The sequence below is a fragment of the Semicossyphus pulcher genome, unplaced genomic scaffold (assembly GCF_022749685.1).
Source record: "Semicossyphus pulcher isolate SPU_LCO1_2020_fin unplaced genomic scaffold, fSemPul1.0.p SCAF_20, whole genome shotgun sequence".
Classification (NCBI taxonomy): Eukaryota; Metazoa; Chordata; class Actinopteri; order Labriformes; family Labridae; genus Semicossyphus; species Semicossyphus pulcher.
In genome coordinates, this window is record NW_027211694.1 from 22,828,522 (window position 1) to 22,850,760 (window position 22,239).

The following is a 22,239-nucleotide window of genomic DNA, read 5'->3' on the forward strand; positions in this document are numbered from 1 at the left end:
TTGAACATCTTTGGTCCATTTTGATGTTTGGTACGTCTCTTATTGCTTTTGTGTGCAGCCCTGAGAAGGCTCTGAAGGACTCTCTGCAGCCGTACGAGGCGGCCTACCTCTCCAAGTCCCTCTCCCGCCTGTTTGATCCCATCAACCTGGTGTTCCCGATGGGCGGCCGCAACCCGCCCTCCAACGACGAGCTGGAGAGCATCATCAAGACCATCAGCAGGCGAGTACAGCACACTGGACGTGATCACCTTTGATAATGAGCCAGGTTACAATATTTAAATTGATTATACATTCGTATTTGTTTGTGCGTTTGCAGTGAGCTGAATGTAGCTTCAGTGGATCCAAACCTGTCTCTGGCTGTGGCGAAGAACGCGGCCAAGACCGTCCAACTCTTCTGCGTCAAGTCTGAGCAGCTGGTGTGTATCGTGCTGTTAATTAACATGTTTTCAGGTTCCTCTCTGTATCCTCTCACCGTTAACTCATCCATAAAACAACGAATAGTTAAATGGAAAGAGTTGAATAACAAGTTAAAAGTGATTGGTAGGGAGCAATATTGCTGGTTGGCTCCGCCTCCGTTGTGTGAGTGTGTGTGTGTGTGTGAATGGATAGACTTTAAGCATTGTATAAATTCAGTAAATTTCTATCAAGTGTCCGTTAATCCGTCTCTCTCTGCCTGCAGCTGTGCACTCAGGGCGATGCCAGTCAGGTGATCGGTCCGTTAACAGACGGCCAGAGGAGGAACGTCGCGGTGGTGAACTCTCTCTACCGTCTGCAGCAGGCTGTCGCAAAGGTAGGAGGCTGCAACAAATACGTTATATCTGCTGAGAGAAAAACACATGTAGAGTTTACGTGCAGAATGCAGGAAGTGTTTCTTTAACATCAGCTTTGCACATTTATGAATCAATAAGTCGGTCCTGAATCTCCGTCCTTAAAAACCATCTTTAAAAAGTTCTTAAAATCGCAACAGTTACAGTTTTTTTTACTTTACAAACTCTTGTAGTCATATTAGCATCTGTTTATTTCTTTATTTATTTATTAACTTCATTTGACTTACATACAAACATAGGTGGGGTGGCCCCACACAGGGAGAGAGCATATACTGAGCAGTTACACACTGTTAACCTCTGTTCATTTTATTGTGAGTTATTTCATCAATTTATTTTAATTTAATCTACATTTAAAACACACAAATTACAGCCTACCATCTGTTTTCACCATGTCGAGTCTGCAATCCTGCTAGCTACCGGGGCGGTAGTTGAGCTCAGCCTACAGTAACGTTGATTGTGGCTGCACTGGCGATCATGACGGTGCATGTCCGTGAAGAAGCTTTAGCTACAGTCCTCGATGCGGTGGCCCCGGGTTCGACTCCCACCCTCGGCCCCTTGCCGCGTGTCATCCCCTCTCTCCTCTGAGCTGGAACCAACAGATGTTTGACTCTTCTTGTTGAAAAACGACTGAAACATTACCTGCTAAAGAAAACAGTTATTTTCCTTTGATCGACTAATCGTTGCCGCTCTATTAGAGGCTTTCAGTGGCTTATGTTTGTACTAACTTATCAGCCATTCTGAATGTACACAAAGATGATCTGCAATGTTTAGCACAGGCGGAAAATGCTCAAGAGGTCAGACTCTCTTGTTGAGAGAAGCTGTTTGAACTGGTGTTAATTAAAAAGCATCAGCACGGTTTAGTTCTTTTCACTGCTAGCCGTCGTATCGTTTCATACTCCTTTCCAGTGTATGATTAATAGAGTAGTTAACTTAATTTCTCCTTCAAATGATCGTCTACAGGTGCGACAGTGAGCGCTCCAACAGCGCACACACAACAGTAAGCGCACACTCCTCCACCTGTGTGTGTGTTTGGATTGTTAAACACGTCGGCCTGTGAAAGGAAGCAGAGGAAATTACAGGGGGATAAAAGGAAAAGCAGTCAGGGTGCAGCGTGTTCTCTCAGCTTCCTACATTAAAGATGTATGCCGAGTCCCGGCGCAGCAGCAGCGCTGATTAATAGCATTAAAAAACAGATTACTGAGGCATTAAATATTTAACCTCCAGCCTTTAAAATTGAACTGTGTGAACACAAAGTGAGAATTTATTCCAGGCAGGCGGAGAGACAAAGACAGATTGGAAGTAGTAAGACTGCAGATAAATATAGAGCCAGGTGTTTTTGTACCATTTATTATTAATGAGGCCTCTTTGAAAGAACATAAATCTCGACCTTTCTGTCTTGAATCTCTCTGCTTCATCATGTGGGTCTTAAAATAGAAACAGAAACGTGGACATAAGCCTCAACTACAAGCCTTTAATTCAACATAGATACAAAATATATGTGTTGCTGACCTTGTTGTTTTTGCAAAGCAACGAACAGCAGAGTAGACAATCTGTTTCCTCAGACATGTAAGTATGAATAGTTTTTTTTTTAGATACTCTTCTGTTCACTTTTTTGGACGCAGATGGTTTACACCTCAGGTCACAGAGCTCTGCAACATTAAATGTACCAACAGTTAAAAGAACAATTCAGATATTTTGTGTACGTTTTATGTTTTTGTGTGGGCAAATTCTCTGCAAAGTGCGTCCACTAAAAGTTCTTGTTGTTTCCACTGACAGGCTCAGATTGTGATTCCATCACAGAAAGGATCCCTGCAGAGATAGACCTTTTTGTTACAGAGGAAGATGATTTTTTTTAACCACAAACAGACGTTACATCGCTCTCTGCAAACGCACCAGACTCCATTCACATTCACGTTATTTTACTTAACAGAACACAGGAGCTGCTGATCTACTGCTGCATCAATCTCATGGTTTGTTTGTGTCATTGTGTGTTACTTAAATATTGTCTTGGATCCAAATCCAACACACAATAAATCAAACAAACTACTGGCCATGCAGTGTTAGACCAGCAACTCCTGTGTTCTGTGAAGTAACATCTCTGGTTTTGTTAATGGAGTCTGGTGCCTTTGAAGAGGGTGATTAATCAGAAGATCTTTAAAGGAAAAGTCTATTTTGCAGCCTTTTTCAAAGCTGCTGGCTGAGGGAATCGACTTGAAGAATTCCAAAGCTCTCAGTTCCTCATTTATTTAGACCCCAAAATATATAAAAATAGTTCCTCTGTGTGAAAATACATGAATTCCTCTTTGAGATGTAGAAGTTTGGAGCGCCCGTCTTTTGTTACAACTGACCAAAACAGTGAAACAGTCTGAAATAAAACCTCATGTTTGTTGGGGTCACCTTTTAATGAGACTATTACATTTCAACAGTTTATATAATTGGATTAAAAGTGACTTCTTACATGTCTTAACCACTGACTGCCTGTGTTGTGTATCTTCAGATAATTTCAGGCTTAGGTTCGTGTCCGGCGGCGGCTGCAGAGGCCCTCTCTTCTTCACTGGAGGTATCCCATTAAACTGTTTTTTTCTTTATGTTTATATTTAAATTTCCTTTCCTTTAGTCCTCTCATCCTCTTGTATGTTAATAAGTTACAGATTTCTTCTGTTTTTACAGCTGTTATTTTTTTATTTCTCATGAAATAACTTTGAAGCACGGATTAAAATCCACACTCTCGTGTGCTAGTTGTTCTAACACAGTCAGTCCTCTTGACTTTTTTTTTATAACGGAGCTTTTTGTCAATTTACAAAACGCCTGAAGCGTAATTACTTTAATCATAACTGTGAATTAGAAAACTAAGACCTGCACCGTTGATTGAATTCTCAGTGGAGCCTCACATGAAGTGTGCACAACTTATTTGTATGCAGCTTTTTTACTCTCTGCACGGGGATTTTTTTTTAATTGTCAACAAAAAACGTTTTCATCTCGGTTTTATTCATATTTCTGTCATGCACATGAAATGTTAATATGCTGTTGTGCATGCATCTTTTAGAGATTCATCACACATGCGGCCTCATTTAAATGTCATTACTTTCCACAATTTTCTGCACCTTTGACATCTGCTCAATAAACTACGCACATATTATTTTTCTACTCCTGCTGCACATCAGTCTGCAAAGTCAGACGGGAGCCTGCAGCCTACAACGGTTGAAAGTCCTGTCACACACACACACACACACACACACACACACACGCACACACGTACACACACACACACACACACACACGCACACACACACACACACAATCTATAGTGCATCAGATATTAAATTCCTGTTGACGTCGGGGTGACTCTGCTTCATATTGCTTTAATAAATACACACACATCCACACAGCTGATAACAGCCCTGTATCTGAAACGTAAATCCAACCTCATACATATGTGCCTTCTGCTCACATGTCTAGACAAGTTGCTATAGCAACAGGGAGTCCCTAAGACACAGGTAATGAGCGGTGAAGTTTACATGATTCAGAGGATATTTGAAGCTGGTGCCAGGTGTTCGTCTTCTTATGTGTGTGTATTTCCTCTCACTTTCTCTCTTGTTTCAGGGAGTTCAGGCCCTGATGAGCAGCGCCGTGCAGCCTCTCCTGCAGTCGGTTAGCGACTCCATAGAAGCCATCATCATCACACTACACCAAGAGGACTTTTCAGGGTGAGCAACATTTAGTTTCCACTGCAGGAACCTTTCCTGGAACCAAGGAGCTCTAGCTGAGCTGTAGCTGACCTAAATTTAGGCCCTTAAGCTTTAGTTCCTGGCCCCAAAACACAGTCCCAGCTCTGTGTGTGGAACCTTCTGATGACCAAGGCAAACTTAAACCTCAGGCTGCTAAATACTTACTGTTTGTATCTTCAGCTTAAATTGCAAACCAGCATGCACAAACAGGGCTTTTTATCTAAGATCTGTTCTTCTGGTTCCAAAGTTCCTGCAACTGTCAAAAGAATTGTTTTCCTCTCACAGCCCGACAGATGCATCCTAGTCTGATAGTGACACATAGTGCAAACAACCAATCTTTATATGGGTGTTTTAGATCTGCTTGTATTTTTAAATTGTGACCAGGATGCATACTAAGCTGTCTCAAAGCCTGAGCAGCTTGTCAGCGCTCCCTGCTGGACAAATTATGTAATGCAGAATCTCTCCTTGGATCGCTGTTCTGATATTTCTTGTCACTTATGTTGGCCCAAGACTAGACGGTGCAGGTTTTAGGTCCAATTTGCTGCTCCTGATGAATACAGAGAAGTTCCCAATTTGAGACTGTTTCTAACAGACTATCAGTCCATGTGATCCTGCACTGTGAGGGATAAACAGACATGATCCTTATGTTCCTGACTGGATAGGTTCTCCCTGATGTCATGTCATGAGTAGCGATGGATCAGCAGGCTGAAAGCGTCATCAGTCAAAATTTGTGCGTTTTTAAATTAAATATCCAACTCACCTTGAGCTCCCGCTCGAAATGCATGAGACAAGGTGATTCTGTCTTCTCAGTCTCGACTTCCTCCACAGTTTTTCAGGGAATATCAAAACACAGAAATCCAACCTGCTGACGATGAAAGTCTGCTTTGATATTTTCTTTTATCTAAAGTCGCGTTTGTTCACGCACGTTTCTGTGACATCCCAAGTCCCTGGAGTCATCACTCGGAAACTATAAACACTGAGTTTTGACTAAATCTTTTGTTTTAGTGCTTACGATTAAAGATAAGCTAAATCTGTTCCTATGTTTTTAATAATTTCCTTCCTAATACCTGTTATTATTCACTTTTTTTGATGATATCTTTAAACCAGCTGAACTTACCGCAGACTTCAGACAGATCAAACCAAGCCGGGTCTCTGCCGGAAGCTGCAGGAGGAAACATTAACTTAATCAGCTGTTTGATATGTTCTCTCCGGTTACATTTTAATTTCTCCTTTAATATAACTTCTCTGTGTGATATTAAACTGTAAATGTCATTATAGTTTGGATATTTATATTGCAGTGTTGTGAGGGAGCTTCTCACCATGCTCCTGTAGACTGCAAAACAGGCTGTAATGTCTGCAACAGAATCTTCAAGAGGAAATGTGCTTGATCAAATAATCCCTGAAAAGTTTTTGGTTTTGCCACTGACGGTCTCAGGCTGTTAAAATGTTAGATGTGTGTTAGTGTTTTTTAAACCAGAAACAGATCTTACATCACTTTAATCAAAGCTACCAGGCTCCACTGAAGAAATCAATCATTTTAGCTCACAGAACACAGGAGTTGCTAGCTCACCTCTCCCTCCATCGGTTATTTTGTTTGTTTGTGACTTTGGGGGTTTTAACTGATTAGTTTGGGTCACGAACACAATATTTGTGTAACAGAAATGTACACAAACAAACTAATCCGTCAAGGCATCAGTGGACTAGCAACTGCTGTGTTCTGGGAGGTTAAATTACTGTTTTTGTTAAGGGAGTCTGGTGTCTTTAAAGAGAGCAATCTGTTTGTACTTATAGTCACTTAGACCCAAAATAGGGCCATGGTGTAAATATACAAGAATTTGCCTTTATTATAGGAGGCTACAGTTTGTCTCTTTCAGTTTAAAGAATCATGATGAGCTCAAGAAAAATGTAAAAGTGCAGGTGTCACTGCCTACAGGTGTCCTATCCAGTGTGTATGTGTTTAACTTTTATGTTATGTTTCTGTGTCTCTGTTGCAGGCCGCTGTCCACCCCCGATAAGCCGGATGTTCCGTGCTCCTTGTACATGAAGGAGCTGCAGGGCTTCATCACCAGAGTGATGGCCGACTACTTCAAACACTTCCAGTGTGTGGACTTCATCTACGAGAGCACGGAGTCCATCGCTCAGAGGGCCATCGAGCTGTTCATCCGACACACCAGCCTGCTGCGCCCGCTGGGGGAGGGCGGAAAAATGAGGCTGGCTGCAGACTTTGCACAGGTGAGGGAGAGCATGAGATGTTTTCAGACTTCTGGGAGGCTGACTCTTTGTGTCCAACATGGCCGACAGATGAGTCAGTAACGCCAAGGTCACTCAGCAGACTGAAATGTGTCATGTTCCTGTTTGTGTCAGATGGAGATGGCGGTGGCTCCTCTGTGTAGGAGAGTTTCTGATCTGGGGAAACCGTACAGAATGCTGCGCTCCTTCAGGTGTGTATGCTCATATAACACTCATCACAAACTTTTGTCATCATTGGTACAATTGGTGCAGTGGTTTCCCTCAAAACACTTTTAAAAAAAAGATCATAAATAAAATGTGTTTTCACGAGAGACAGCGAGTATTTAAGCCTCACCTTCCCCCAAATTAAACATTATTATTGTGTCCTGCTTTGTCTAATTATGTTAAATTATGACCTCTGACCTATTTTATCATGAAATAGTTGTTTGAACATCTCGTAAAGTGCTCTTTTAACATATTCTTTTGTTATTATTTATATTTATATATATTATTTATTATAAGTTAGTGACTTATATAAGTATCTGATCTGATAACAAGGCACTTACACTGAAATATGAAAATACTTTTAATTACGTTCTTAATTTACAGCTGCAAAGATAAATTGATTAAATATTGAATTAATCAATAAGAGAATTTTTTTAATTAAAAAAAAAAAAAAATTCCACCTATTCAAATGTAAATATTTGTTGGATTATTTCCTTATCTTTGACAGTGAACTGAATACTGCTCCAGTTACTTTTTTACTGTATTATTTTGTGTAGTTGAACTAATATTGTGTTGGATCCAAACTAATCATTTGGTTTCTGTGTTCCAGGCCGCTGCTGTTTCAGACCAGTGAGCTGATAGCCAGCAGCCCAGCTGTGGGTGACCTGATCCCTTACAGCACCCTGCTGCACTTCTTCTTCACCCGAGCCCCGTCAGAGCTCAAGTCACCTCACCAGGTACGTACACACACACACACTGATTTGTCTTAATAATTCATTAAACATAATAGAGACGGAAAGTGAAGGTACAAAAACGTATTCATCTGAGGATTCTGGACAGAAATCTGTCTATATTATCCAGTAAAAGAGCGTTCTCCCCCACAGAGAGCAGAGTGGTCCATTGCCCGTTACTCCCAATGGCTGGATGATCATCCCTCTGAGAGAGACAGACTCTCTCTCCTCAGGTAACCCTCCTTTTCAGGATTTCTTTATTCATTTTTATAGGTCAGTGAGCTGGTACCTCACAGGTAACTCACATATGTAAGTCTGTCTACATGATCTGCAGGTGTCACTTTTTAAGGGCAATGTTTTTAAAGGCACTTGAAATACGTAAATACATGTCATAAAAAAAAATTCATGAAAACGTCATAAAAGAGTCATAGTATAGCATGTCATAAAGTCGTAAAAAGTCATAGTATAGCATGTAAAAAAAAAGTCATAAAAACATCATAGTATAGCATGTCGTGAAAGTCATAAAAACGTCATAGTATAGCATGTCGTAAAAAAGTCATAAAAACGTCATAGTATAGCATGTCGTAAAAAGTCATAGTATAGCATGTCGTGAAAAAGTCATAAAAACGTCATAGTATAGCATGTCGTGAAAGTCATAAAAACGTCATAGTATAGCATGTCGTGAAAAAGTCATAAAAACGTCATAGTATAGCATGTCGTGAAAGTCATAAAAACGTCATAGTATAGCATGTCGTAAAAAAGTCATAAAAACGTCATAGTATAGCATGTCGTGAAAGTCATAAAAACGTCATAGTATAGCATGTCGTAAAAAAGTCATAAAAACGTCATAGTATAGCATGTCGTGAAAGTCATACAAACGTCATAGTATAGCATGTCGTAAAAAAGTCATAAAAACGTCATAGTATAGCATGTCGTAAAAAGTCATAGTATAGCATGTCGTGAAAAAGTCATAAAAACGTCATAGTATAGCATGTCGTGAAAGTCATAAAAACGTCATAGTATAGCATGTCGTGAAAAAGTCACAGTATAGCATGTCATAAAAAAGTCGTAAAAAAGTCATAGTATAGCATGTCGTGAAAAAGTCATAGTATAGCATGTCGTGAAAAAGTCATAGTATAGCATGTCATTAAAAGTCATAGTATAGCATGTCACAAAAAAGTCATGAAAACGTCATAGTATAGAATGTCGTGAAATTCATAAAAACGTCATAGTATAGCATGTCGTGAAAAAGTCATAGTATAGCATGTCATAAAAAAGTCATAGTATAGCATGTCACAAAAAAGTCATAAAAACGTCATAGTATAGAATGTCGTGAAATTCATAAAAACGTCATAGTATAGCATGTCGTAAAAAAGTCATAAAGAAGTCATAGTATAGCATGTCATAAAAAGTCATAGTATAGCATGTCACAAAAAATTCATAAAAACGTCATAGTATAGAATGTCGTGAAAGTCATAAAAACGTCATAGTATAGCATGTCGTGAAAAAGTCATAGAGAAGTCATAGTATAGCATGTCGTGAAAGTCATAAAAACGTCATAGTATAGCATGTCGTAAATAAGTCATAGTATAGCATGTCGTAAATAAGTCATAGTATAGCATGTCGTGAAAAAGTCACAGTATAGCATGTCATAAAAAAGTCATAAAAACGTCATAGTATAGCATGTCGTGAAAAAGTCATAGTATAGCATGTCGTGAAAGTCATAAAAACGTCATAGTATAGCATGTCATAAAAAAGTCATAGTATAGCATGTCGTAAAAAAGTCATAGTATAGCATGTCACAAAAAAGTCGTAAAAAATCATAGTATAGCATGTCGTAAAAAAGTCATAGTATAGCATGTCGTGAAAAAGTCACAGTATAGCATGTCATAAAAAAGTCATAAAAACGTCATAGTGTAGCATGTAACAAAAAAGTATTGAAAACGTCATAGTATAGCATGTCATAAAAAAGTCATAAAAACGTCATAGCATAGCATGTCGTAAAAAAGTCATAGTATAGCATGTCGTGAAAAAGTCACAGTATAGCATGTCGTGAAAGTCATAAAAACGTCATAGTATAGCATGTCGTAAAAAAGTCATAGTATAGCATGTCATTAAAAGTCATAGTATAGCATGTCGTGAAAAAGTCACAGTATAGCATGTCATAAAAAAGTCATAAAAACGTCATAGTATAGCATGTCGTGAAAGTCATAAAAACGTCATAGTATAGCATGTCGTAAAAAAGTCATAGTATAGCATGTCATTAAAAGTCATAGTATAGCATGTCGTGAAAAAGTCACAGTATAGCATGTCGTGAAAAAGTCATAAAGAAGTCATAGTATAGCATGTCGTGAAAAAGTCACAGTATAGCATGTCATAAAAAAGTCATAAAAAAACGTCATAGTATAGCATGTCGTAAAAAATCATAGTATAGCATGTCGTAAAAAAGTCATAGTATAGCATGTCGTGAAAAAGTCACAGTATAGCATGTCATAAAAAAGTCATAAAAACGTCATAGTGTAGCATGTAACAAAAAAGTATTGAAAACGTCATAGTATAGCATGTCATAAAAAAGTCATAAAAACGTCATAGTATAGCATGTCGTAAAAAAGTCATAGTATAGCATGTCGTGAAAAAGTCACAGTATAGCATGTCGTGAAAGTCATAAAAACGTCATAGTATAGCATGTCGTAAAAAAGTCATAGTATAGCATGTCATTAAAAGTCATAGTATAGCATGTCGTGAAAAAGTCACAGTATAGCATGTCATAAAAAAGTCATAAAAATGTCATAGTATAGCATGTCGTGAAAGTCATAAAAACGTCATAGTATAGCATGTCGTAAAAAAGTCATAGTATAGCATGTCATTAAAAGTCATAGTATAGCATGTCGTGAAAAAGTCACAGTATAGCATGTCGTGAAAAAGTCATAAAGAAGTCATAGTATAGCATGTCGTGAAAAAGTCATAGTATAGCATGTCGTGAAAGTCATAAAAACGTCATAGTATAGCATGTCGTAAAACAGTCATAGTATAGCATGTCGTAAAAAAGTCATAGTATAGGATGTCATTAAAAGTCATAAAAACGTCACAGTATAGCATGTCACAAAAAAGTCCAAAAAAGTCATAGTATAGCATGTCGTAAAAACGTCATAGTATAGCATGTCGTAAAAACGTCATAGGATAGCATGTCGTAAAAAAAATCATATTATAGCATGTCGTGAAAAAGTCAAAAAACGTCATAGTATAACATGTCGTGAAAAAGTCACAGTATAGCATGTAAAAAAAAAAGTCAAAAATACCTCATAGGATAGCATGTCGTAAAAAGTCATAGTATAGCATGTCGTAAAAACGTCATAGTATAGCATGTCGTGAAAGTCATAAAAACGTCATAGTATAGCATGTCGTGAAAGTCATAAAAACGTCATAGTATAGAATGTCGTGAAAGTCATAAAAACGTCATAGTATAGCATGTCGTGAAAGTCAGTCATAAAAACGTCATAGTATAGAATGTCGTGAAAGTCATAAAAAAGTCATAGTATAGCATGTCATTAAAAGTCATGAAAACATCATAGTATAGCATGTCGTGAAAAAGTCACAGTATAGCATGTCATAAAAAAGTCATAAAAACGTCATAGTGTAGCATGTAACAAAAAAGTATTGAAAACGTCATAGTATAGCATGTCATAAAAAAGTCATAAAAACGTCATAGTATAGCATGTCGTAAAAAAGTCATAGTATAGCATGTCGTGAAAAAGTCACAGTATAGCATGTCGTGAAAGTCATAAAAACGTCATAGTATAGCATGTCGTAAAAAAGTCATAGTATAGCATGTCATTAAAAGTCATAGTATAGCATGTCGTGAAAAAGTCACAGTATAGCATGTCATAAAAAAGTCATAAAAACGTCATAGTATAGCATGTCGTGAAAGTCATAAAAACGTCATAGTATAGCATGTCGTAAAAAAGTCATAGTATAGCATGTCATTAAAAGTCATAGTATAGCATGTCGTGAAAAAGTCACAGTATAGCATGTCGTGAAAAAGTCATAAAGAAGTCATAGTATAGCATGTCGTGAAAAAGTCATAAAAACGTCATAGTATAGCATGTCGTAAAAAATCATAGTATAGCATGTCGTAAAAAAGTCATAGTATAGCATGTCGTGAAAAAGTCACAGTATAGCATGTCATAAAAAAGTCATAAAAACGTCATAGTGTAGCATGTAACAAAAAAGTATTGAAAACGTCATAGTATAGCATGTTGTAAAAAAGTCATAAAAACGTCATAGTGTAGCATGTAACAAAAAAGTATTGAAAACGTCATAGTATAGCATGTCGTAAAAAAGTCATATTATAGCATGTCACAAAAAAGTCCAAAAAAGTCATAGTATAGCATGTCGTAAAAACGTCATAGTATAACATGTCGTGAAAAAGTCATATTATAACATGTCGTGCAAAAGTCACAGTATAGCATGTAAAAAAAAAAGTCAAAAATACCTCATAGGATAGCATGTCGTAAAAAGTCACAGAATAGCATGTCATTAAAAGTCATAGTATAGCATGTCACAAAAAAGTCATAAAAAGTCACAGTATAGCATGTCGTGAAAAAGTCATAAAAACGTCATAGTATAGCATTTCGTTAAAAAAGTCATAGTATAGCATGTCATAAAAACGTCATAGTATGGCATGTCGTAAAAAAGTCATAGTATAGCATGTCACAAAAAAGTCCAAAAAAGTCATAGTATAGCATGTCGTAAAAACGTCATAGTATAACATGTCGTGAAAAAGTCATATTATAACATGTCGTGAAAAAGTCACAGTATAGCATGTAAAAAAAAAAGTCAAAAATACCTCATAGGATAGCATGTCGTAAAAAGTCACAGAATAGCATGTCGTGAAAAAGTCATAAAAACGTCATAGTATAGCATTTCCTTAAAAAAGTCATAGTATAGCATGTCATAAAAACGTCATAGTATGGCATGTGGTAAAAAAAAGTCAGAGTATAGGATGTCATAATCATAAAACAGTCATGAAAAAAGTCATGAAAACGTCATAGCATAGCATGTCGTGAAAAAGTCATAGTATAAAATGTCGTGAAAAAGTCATAAAAACGTCATAGTATAGCAATACGTAAAAACGTCATAAAAAGTAATCGTATAACATTTCGTAAAAAAGTCACAATGTAGCATCTAGTCTCAGAAACACACACGTATGTACAGTAACTTGTAATTAATAAATTCCTCTGAACCTTTGAACTGGTTGCTCACTTTATGGTAAATTTGAAGTTCTTTCAAGGAGCACCAACCTGTACATATTATCATGTGGTGAAACTGTACTGTCTCCTCTGTTCTTCTTTAAGGGGCGCGTTGGAGGCCTATGTGCAGTCAGTGAGGGCCCGGCAGGGGAAAGAGTTTGCGCCCATCTATCCCATCATGCTCCAGCTATTACAGAGAGCCAGCAGCAGCAGCTCACAGGAGGGCAGAGCCTGAAGAGGAGGATCAGCCCAATACACACACTACATAATGTTATTCATGTCTACAGCAGCTGTGTTTACAATTCAGACTGAAAGAAGGGAATTTTGTGGGGAATAAAGGATATTTGATTTAGTTGGTAATGAAAAGAATTATTGGTTCTTATCTCAATCTCCTTAGTTTCCAAAGCTATATATTGTTACAAACTCTGTTTCCAGTTTTATTTCCAGCTCTTTAAATGAATAAAGGTGGCTGAATCTGAAACACTGCTGCAGAGTTTTATGACATCATGTTGTTCATCTGAGTTAAAAAAAAAATTTTTTCATTTAATATTTGAAATGAAGAAGGATGGCACTTTTTCCTAATCAATAGTACAGTGGTTTGGTTTCAGCCTTTCCAGACACAGCTGTTTAAAATGTAACTGACTCGTGTAATGGTGTATAAACCTAAAAATCTGTAACATATGCATTGATAACTCTTGAGAATAAATTGGAAAATATTAGCAGGACTATTATTTTGTAAACTACTTCATTAGAAGCAGGGGTTTGGAAACACACACACACACACACAGTATGTATACACAGGGTGTATTCAGATGGGCCATTTCCACTGGTTGGGAGGAGGCTCCTCAATCATGGCTTCCACTCCAACATCTTCCTGGACAGAGCCAGCTCACACTCCGCCTGCAACAGGACACACAAAATTTAATGACAAGTTATGACATAACCAGGATCTTTTACTGAACCTAAACCTGATAGTGTAATTTTTAAAAGACCTAAAAGAAGACCTAAGCTTTAGGAAGAGTCATAATATAGCATGTCATAAAATTAATTTAGTTAATGAAAACATCATACTAAAGACAGTCCTAAAAAAAAGTAATAGTATAGCATGTCAGAAAAAAAGTCATGAAAACATCACAGCACAGCATGTCGTAAAAAAGTAATAGTATAGAATGTTGTAAAACAGTCATAGTATAGCATATCATAAAAAAGTCGTAGTATAGCATTTCGTTAAAAAAGTCATAAAAACGTCATAGTATAGCATATCATAAAAAACCACAGTATAGCATGTCATTAAAAAGTCAGTATAGAATGTCACAAAACAGTCATAAAAAGTCATAAAAAAGTCATAGTATAGCATTTCGTTAAAAAAGTCATAGTATAGCATGTTATAAAAGTCACAGCATCGCATATCACAAAAAAGTTACAAAAAAGTCATAGTATAGCATGTCATAAAACAGTCATGAAAAAAATCATAGTATAGCATGTCGTAAAAAAGTCATAGTCTACTATGTCGTGAAAAAGTCATGAAAACGTCATAGTCGTGAAAAAGTCACAGCATAGCATATCACAAAAAAGTTTAAAAAAAATCATAGTATAGGATGTTGTAAAAAAGTCACTATAGCATGTCGTAAAAAAGTCATAGTATAGCATTTTGTTAAAAAAGTCATAAAAAGTCAGTATAGCATGTCGTGAAAAAGTCACAGCATAGCATATCACAAAAAAGTTTAAAAAAAGTCATAGTATAGCATGTCGTAAAAAAGTGATAGTCTACTATGTCGTGAAAAAGTCATGAAAACGTCATCATATAACATGTCGTAAAAAAGTCATGAAAACATCATACTACAGACTGTCCATGAAAACATCATACCAAAGACTGTCCTAAAAAAAAGTAACAGTATAGCATGTCGCAAAAAAAGTCAAAAACGTTATAGTATAGCATGTAAAAAAGTCATAGTATAGCATGGTGTAAAAGTCATGAAAACATCACAGCACAGCATGTTGTAAAACAGTCATAGTATAGCATGTCGTAAAAAAGTCATAGTATAGGATGTTGTAAAAAAGTCACTATAGCATGTCGTAAAAAAGTTATAGTATAGCATGTCATAAAAAAGTCATAGTATAGGATGTTGTAAAAAAGTCACTATAGCATGTCGTAAAAAAGTTATAGTATAGCATGTCGTAAAAAAGTCATAGTATAGGATGTTGTAAAAAAGTCACTATAGCATGTCGTAAAAAAGTTATAGTATAGCATGTCATGAAAAAGTCATAGTATAGCATGTCGTAAAAAAGTCATAGTATAGGATGTTGTAAAAAAGTCACTATAGCATGTCGTAAAAAAGTTATAGTATAGCATGTCATGAAAAAGTCATAGTATAGCATGTCCTGAAAAAGTCATAGTATAGCATGTCATAAAAAAGTCATAGTATAGCATGTCGTAAAACAGTCATGAAAAAAGGCATAGTATAGCATGTCGTGAAAAAGTCATAAAACCGTCATAGTATAGCATTTCGTTAAAAAAGTCATAGTATAGCATGTCATAAAAACGTCATAGTACGGCATGTGGTAAAAAAAAGTCAGAGTATAGGATGTCATAAAACAGTCATGAAAAAAGTCATAGTATAGCATGTCGTGAAAAAGTCACAGCATAGCATATCACAAAAAAGTTAAAAAAAAGTCATAGTATAGCATGTCGTAAAAAAGTGATAGTCTACTATGTCGTGAAAAAGTCATGAAAACGTCATCATATAACATGTCGTAAAAAAGTCATAGTATAGCATGTTGTTAAAAGGCATAAAAAAGTCATAGTATAGCATTTCGTAAAAAAGTTATGAAAACATCATACTAAAGACTGTCCTAAAAAAGTTATGAAAACATCATACTAAAGACAGTCCTAAAAAAAGTCATAGTATAGCCTTTCGTCAAAAAGTCATAGGATAGCATGTCATAAAAAAGTCATAGTATAGCATGTCGTGAAAAAATCATACTACAGACTGTCCATGAAAACATCATACTAAAGACTGTCCTAAAAAAGTTATGAAAACATCATACTAAAGACTGTCCTAAAAAAAAGTAATAGTATAGCATGTCGCAAAAAAAGTCAAAAACGTTATAGTATAGCATGTAAAAAGTCATAGTGTAGTATGTTGTAAAAGAGTCATAGTATAGCGTGTCATAAAAATGTCATGCTATACTGTTACTTTTTTAACACCATGCTATATTATGTCGTACAAAAGTCATAGTATAGCATGTTGTAAAAAAGTCACAGTATAGCATGTAAAAAAGTCATAGTATAGCATGGTGTAAAAGTCATGAAAACATCACAGCACAGCATGTTGTAAAAAAGTCATAGTATAAAATGTTGTAAAACAGTCATAGTATAGCATGTCGTAAAAAAGTCATAGTATAGGATGTTGTAAAAAAGTCACTATAGCATGTCGTAAAAAAGTCATAGTATAGCATGTCCTGAAAAAGTCATAGTATAGCATGTCGTAAAAAAGTGATAGTCTACTATGTCGTGAAAAAGTCATGAAAACGTCATAGTATGGCATGTCATAAAAAAGTCATTATATAACATGTCGTAAGAAAGTCATAGTATAGCATGTTGTAAAAAAGTCATAGGATAGCATGTCGTAAAAATGTCATGCTATACTGTAACTTTTTTACACCATGCTATATTATGTCGTAAAAAAGTCATAGTATAGCATGTCATGAAATTCATTTAAAAAGTCACAGCATGTCATGTCATAAATAAGTCATAAAAACTTCATAGTATAGGATGTTATAAAAAAGTCATAGTATAGCATGTCGTAAAAAAGCATTAGCATTTCATGTCATCAAAAAGTCATAATAATATCATAGTATAGCATGTCATAAAAATCATTTAAAAAGTCATAGTATAGCTTAACATTAATTAAAGTCATAGAATAGCATGTCCTAAAAAAAAGTCATAGTATAGCATGTCATAAAAAAAGTCATAGCATGTCAAAGAAACGTCATAGATGTCGTAAAAAAGACTGTTAAAGACTGTCCTCAAAAAAGTCCTAATATAGCATGTCGTAAAAAAGTCATAGTATAGGATGTCGTAAAAAAAAGTCATAGTAGAGCAATGTCATAAAATTAATTAAATAAGTCATAGTATAGGAAGTCATGAAAAAGTCAAGAAGATGTCATAGTCTAGCATGTCGTAAAAAGTCATAAAAATGTAATAGTATAGCATGTTGTAAAAAAGTCATAGTATAGCATGTCATAAAAAAAGTCCGACTATTGCACGTTGGAAAAAAAGTCATAAAAATGTCATAGTATAGCATGTCATAAAATTCATAAAAGTCATAAAAAAGTGTTGGTATAGGATGTCAAAAAAAATCTAAGTATAGCATGTCGTAAAAAAGTCATAGTATAGCACGTTGTAAAAAGTCATAGTATAGTATGTCATAAAAAGTCTGCTGTAACTGTACTGTTTCCTCTGTTCTTCTTTAAGGGGCGCGTTGGAGGCCTATGTGCAGTCAGTGAGGGCCCGGCAGGGGAAAGAGTTTGCGCCCATCTATCCCATCATGCTCCAGCTATTACAGAGAGCCAGCAGCAGCAGCTCACAGGAGGGCAGAGCCTGAAGAGGAGGATCAGCCCAATACACACACTACATAATGTTATTCATGTCTACAGCAGCTGTGTTTACAATTCAGACTGAAAGAAGGGAATGTTGTGGGGAATAAAGGATATTTGATTTAGTTGGTAAAGAAAAGAATTATTGGTTCTTATCTCAATCTCCTTAGTTTCCAAAGCTATATATTGTTACAAACTCTGTTTCCAGTTTTATTTCCAGCTCTTTAAATGAATAAAGGTGGCTGAATCTGAAACACTGCTGCAGAGTTTTATGACATCATGTTGTTCATCTGAGTTAAATATGTTTTTTTTTTCATTTAATATTTGAAATGAAGAAGGATGGCACTTTTTCCTAATCAATAGTACAGTGGTTTGGTTTCAGCCTTTCCAGACACAGCTGTTTAAAATGTGACTCATGTAATGGTGTATAAACCTAAAAATCTGTAACGTGTACATTGATGACTCTTGAGAATGAATTGGGGAATATTAGCAGGACTTTTATTTTGTACAGCACTTCATTAGAAGCAGGGGTTTGGAAAAATACAAACACACACAGTATGTATACACAGGGTGTATTCAGATGGGCCATTTCCACTGGTTGGGAGGAGGCTCCTCGATCAGGGGCTCCCATGGCTTCCACTCCAACATCTTCCTGGACAGAGCCAGCTCACACTCCGCCTGCAACAGGACACATACAATTTAATGACATGTTATGACATAACCAGGATCTTTTACTAAACCTAAACCTGATAGTGTGACTTTTAAAAGACCTTAAAGAAGACCCAAGCTTTAGGAAGAGTCATAATATAGCGTCATAGTATACCATGTCATAAAAAGTCCTAGTATAACACGTCATACTAAATTAAGTCATAAAAAAGCCATAGTATTGTTGTTGCGAAATTAAATGGAAATACGTCAAATGACTCAAAATCAAACATGATTGAAATGATTTTGACGGGACGGGATGATGAGCAGTAACATGCTCAGGACGAACCATTACACAACCACTAAAGTCCTTCAGCAGCACTTATTCTATAAATCTATCTACTGAAGTTAACAAACTAAACCCAACTAAGTACAACTTGGTTTGTTTATTTTATTTAGTCTTGATGCCAAAATAAGGACTGTGCTTGTCCAACAGTTATAACATGCATCCCTGACACCATGTGAAAAGGTGAACCCACCTGGAAAATGACTTCTTCAATCTGCCCACCGTTTATCTTCTTCTCCAGCTTCTCCACATCAGGCTCCTGTGAAGAGATACACACACATCAGCACCTCAAACACACACTTTATTCAGCATGTGGAGTTAGCCTGCACTTTGGATAACTTCAAACTGTGGTGCAACACAATGGAAAACTTTGCTGCACCGTTAAACTGCTGTCGAGCAGAATAACTGCAGCGGATTGGATCAAACCATACCAACTGCTGACCAATTACATCACTGGAAACACAAAGTCATTCTGAGACCAATAGAGACATGGTCATCCATCAGTAGAATAACTTTGCTAATTTGAAGAAAAAAAAAATCTACATTTGAATGAAACTTGAGAATCCAATTAAAGTCTGATCACATTAAGGGCCTGTAGGGTACACAGAAGCAGGACTTAATTGAACATACCTGATACAAAAATATACAAGTAACAGGCAGGATACATGCTTGGTTTGTGTACATTTTGTGGGACAAAGACAAATAACTTTTAAGACATTTCAATATGTACTCTGTACAAGACCACAGGAAACTCTGCAGATATATGGATTCAAAGAAAGGATGCATTTAGGCTTTGAAAAGTCCACATCACCTGCCTCAGTGCAAAGTCTCTACATGTGGAGATTGGGCCTATCTGTGAGTCAGCACACAATCTAGTACCAGAAATCCTACCTAATGAAGATAAACGAGTACGAGCCAAAGATGTACTGGTAACTTTTTTAAACACTGTTCAACTGATGAACCAATTAAACCACTGTTCCAATATGGAAGACTACAAGCTGTGAATCTCACAGACCAGGCAGTTACTGCTCATTGGGGAAACATCACTACAGTAACACCCCGTCCACACTGACCCTATGCTTTGATGACAGGGAACAAACTAAAGATTGTGGATTCCGAAGATGTCGTTCAATATTCTCACATTTTCTACCAATTTATTCCAACTCTCATTCCATATAGTTTGAATGAAAGCTGCTTTACCGTTTGGACATGGCTGAACTTCTCGTTGACCAGCTGCTCGGTGTACTTCCTGTAGGCTGCGTCCTGTGGCATGGTCTGCACGGATGCCAGGATCTTTGAGTACAGAATCCTCAGACGCTGAGAGAAGAACAGAGAGGTCAGAAGCTTGAACAAAGTTTGAAAAAAACTGACACCTTTAGTATGACAATAGTGCTCCTTATTGTGTGTCGCCAGACAACCGGTGCTGTGTGTTGTGTTCACCAACTGCTGCTCACCTCATGTGGGTTCTGGGACACTGCCAGGCCGACCAGGCCCGTCGTCTGGAAGAGAAGATTGGGAGAGACACTCGTTAACTCTGAGTCAATTCTTTCGATCAACAACCTCAGATTTCCTTCTTACAACACCGGTTATTTAAATTCCTCATATAACCTTCAAAACAGTCAGTCAGCTACATTAACAGTGCACTGCCTGAGTGCGTCAGACAACCAATAAATGTGTAGCTGAACAGATCTGTCTGTATCTGCAGTGGAACCTTTACACCTCTTATGTTCGTCGTAGTCCTTTTAATTTTATATGTATGCTACCTACAGAGAATGTGTGTGTCTTGTCTTCTATATGAGCCTAAATAAAAAAAGATTGTGTAGCCAAGCCAAAGTGTAATCAATAACACAATTACAGGCTGCAGTCAGATCAGCTTTGTCAGTGCTGAAGTGCACAGTCCTGGTAAATTGCCCATTAGAATAATCAAGATTCAAATTAACCATCAATAATGCAATTTGTTATACATGTGCTTTTCCCACTATAATAGTATCATTCAGTTATTACAGACTTCAAAATAATGAGCGTGCAATCTTATAGAGTATTGTCGAGACCTGCTCTATATGTAAAGAATTATGAGATGACTTTCTCTGTGATTTAGAGCTTTATAAATAAAAATAGATTGATAGCTAAAGTGAGTGAGACTCTATTTTTGGGGTGAAAATATAACATTTTCAAAGACCTCTGCTGCCCAGGCTGAAGAACGACATTACATTAAAGCTTGCTAAAATCACACAGATTTGAGGGTATGATCATTAATAGACAATTTTCCAACTATAAAACTACAAAAGTGTAAGGGGAAAGTTTGATTAACCTTGTGCAAAAGAAGTTGAAAATGTTTTGATCAGTGTTTGGTAAAGACCAAAATGACCCCAAATTCTATTCAATTCACTGACATAGAAGAGAAAGAAACCAGAAGAAGTTGAAATCAAAGAATTTTGACGTTACATTCCTAAAAAAAAGAAGACAAAATATTTGTATTTATAATAAGTTGATTTAAGTTGATTGAGCAGAACTGCCTGTTTTGGAACAAACTTAAAAGGAAAACAAATAATCCCAAGTTATGGGAATATCGTCAGTTCGTTTACAAGCAGCTCTGATTTCCACTAAATATTCCTTGAAATAAATATTGTATTGCGTATTCACATTTCTATATATTTTAAAACCTATTCTCCACACATGTCGACTTGTAAGCAGACTAATTTTGCATGTTCAGCTGAACTGCGGAGCTCTGACTAACAGTTGTTGACAACAACACAACAATGCCATTTTCAGAACCCAAAAAGTCTTTAACCATGATGGTGAATCAGCATTATATCCACTTAATGGTGATGAACTGGTATAAAGTCTATACCTCCACAAAGCAGAATGTATGCTAACAGCGTTACATGATCTGTAGAAACCGGGGCTAGCTTTTAGCTAGCTTTAAAAGGATTTTGTTTAAAACAGAATGAGAACATATTTTGATGAATTAAGGTTTATTCGGGTACGTTCGTAAGAAAATGTAGAAATGTACAGACTGGTAAAGGAACGTATTTACCACAAACTCAGATCAAACCAACCTAGCTTAGCTGAGCTAGCAAAACAGCTATTAGCTAACAAGCAAACGCATAGTGGCGTCTCGTTCAAACTGCAAACTGTACCTGTGCGCTATCAGCAAACCACGCAAAGAAACACTCAGACAGAAGCCTAAACAATTTTAACAAAGTGTGTGCTATTTTCTTTAAGAGCTTAGTTATTCGACTGAAACAAAAACATGACCTCTACACGTACCTTTTTTAGCAGCCCAGCCATTCTCCTTTGCGAACACAGAACTCCCGACTGTGACTTCCGGCCACTAAATATAACGTCAGTATTTGTATCAACGGCTTCCGGCAGATTATTATTATTTTTTTTACAATACATAAAATGTGTTTAGCGTAAATAGTTATGTTCGGTAGATTTTCATAGCCCATTTTTTAAATGTGAGATAATTGAAAATTTAATTGTTGTAACTTTGGGTAGTAATTTTTTTCAGAATGTAATTTTATGGGTCTAAATTGTGTCTGTTACTGGATCAAATGCTTCCTTTCAGATTTAATGCTATATATTAAATCAGCCCAAAACGTAGATGTTTGCACAGAAATAAATACATATTCTACCGTTTTAAACTTGTAACTAAAA

General features: G+C 36.5%; 2 protein-coding genes across 2 annotated transcripts in view; one reads left to right on the forward strand and one right to left on the reverse strand.

The window, feature by feature from the left end:
• cog5 (component of oligomeric golgi complex 5) overlaps positions 1 to 13,708 on the forward strand; it is a 68,817-nt gene extending 55,109 nt beyond the window's left edge. The window contains exons 13-22 of the mRNA XM_069670955.1: positions 59 to 220; positions 317 to 416; positions 680 to 790; positions 3,325 to 3,387; positions 4,431 to 4,534; positions 6,550 to 6,787; positions 6,920 to 6,996; positions 7,620 to 7,746; positions 7,894 to 7,973; positions 13,095 to 13,708. Coding sequence (XP_069527056.1) covers positions 59 to 220; positions 317 to 416; positions 680 to 790; positions 3,325 to 3,387; positions 4,431 to 4,534; positions 6,550 to 6,787; positions 6,920 to 6,996; positions 7,620 to 7,746; positions 7,894 to 7,973; positions 13,095 to 13,224 — 1,192 coding nt within the window. The 3' untranslated portion in view covers positions 13,225 to 13,708. The remainder of the gene's footprint in view (positions 1 to 58; positions 221 to 316; positions 417 to 679; positions 791 to 3,324; positions 3,388 to 4,430; positions 4,535 to 6,549; positions 6,788 to 6,919; positions 6,997 to 7,619; positions 7,747 to 7,893; positions 7,974 to 13,094) is intronic.
• A 4,356-nt stretch (positions 13,709 to 18,064) lies between these two features.
• ndufa5 (NADH:ubiquinone oxidoreductase subunit A5) lies at positions 18,065 to 21,908 on the reverse strand. Its single transcript, XM_069671405.1, has 5 exons — positions 21,850 to 21,908; positions 20,034 to 20,078; positions 19,780 to 19,896; positions 18,773 to 18,838; positions 18,065 to 18,266 (listed from the first exon to the last, which is right to left on the reverse strand). The coding sequence occupies exons 1-5, from the start codon at positions 21,868 to 21,870 to the stop codon at positions 18,165 to 18,167; spliced, it is 351 nt and encodes a 116-aa protein (XP_069527506.1). The 5' UTR covers positions 21,871 to 21,908; the 3' UTR covers positions 18,065 to 18,164.
• Between the last annotated feature and the right edge of the window lie 331 nt (positions 21,909 to 22,239).

What these genes read in the sequence shown, in the direction of transcription:
- ndufa5 (XM_069671405.1), bottom strand. Translation starts at nt 21,870, where the DNA reads ATGGCTGGGCTGCTAAAAAAG. An exon ending in AGTTCAGCCATGTCCAAACG is followed by an intron (nt 18,839 to 19,779) that starts GTAAAGCAGCTT and finishes ATCTCTTCACAG; the next exon opens with GAGCCTGATGTGGAGAAGCT. An exon ending in TTGAAGAAGTCATTTTCCAG is followed by an intron (nt 18,267 to 18,772) that starts GTGGGTTCACCT and finishes GTCCTGTTGCAG; the next exon opens with GCGGAGTGTGAGCTGGCTCT.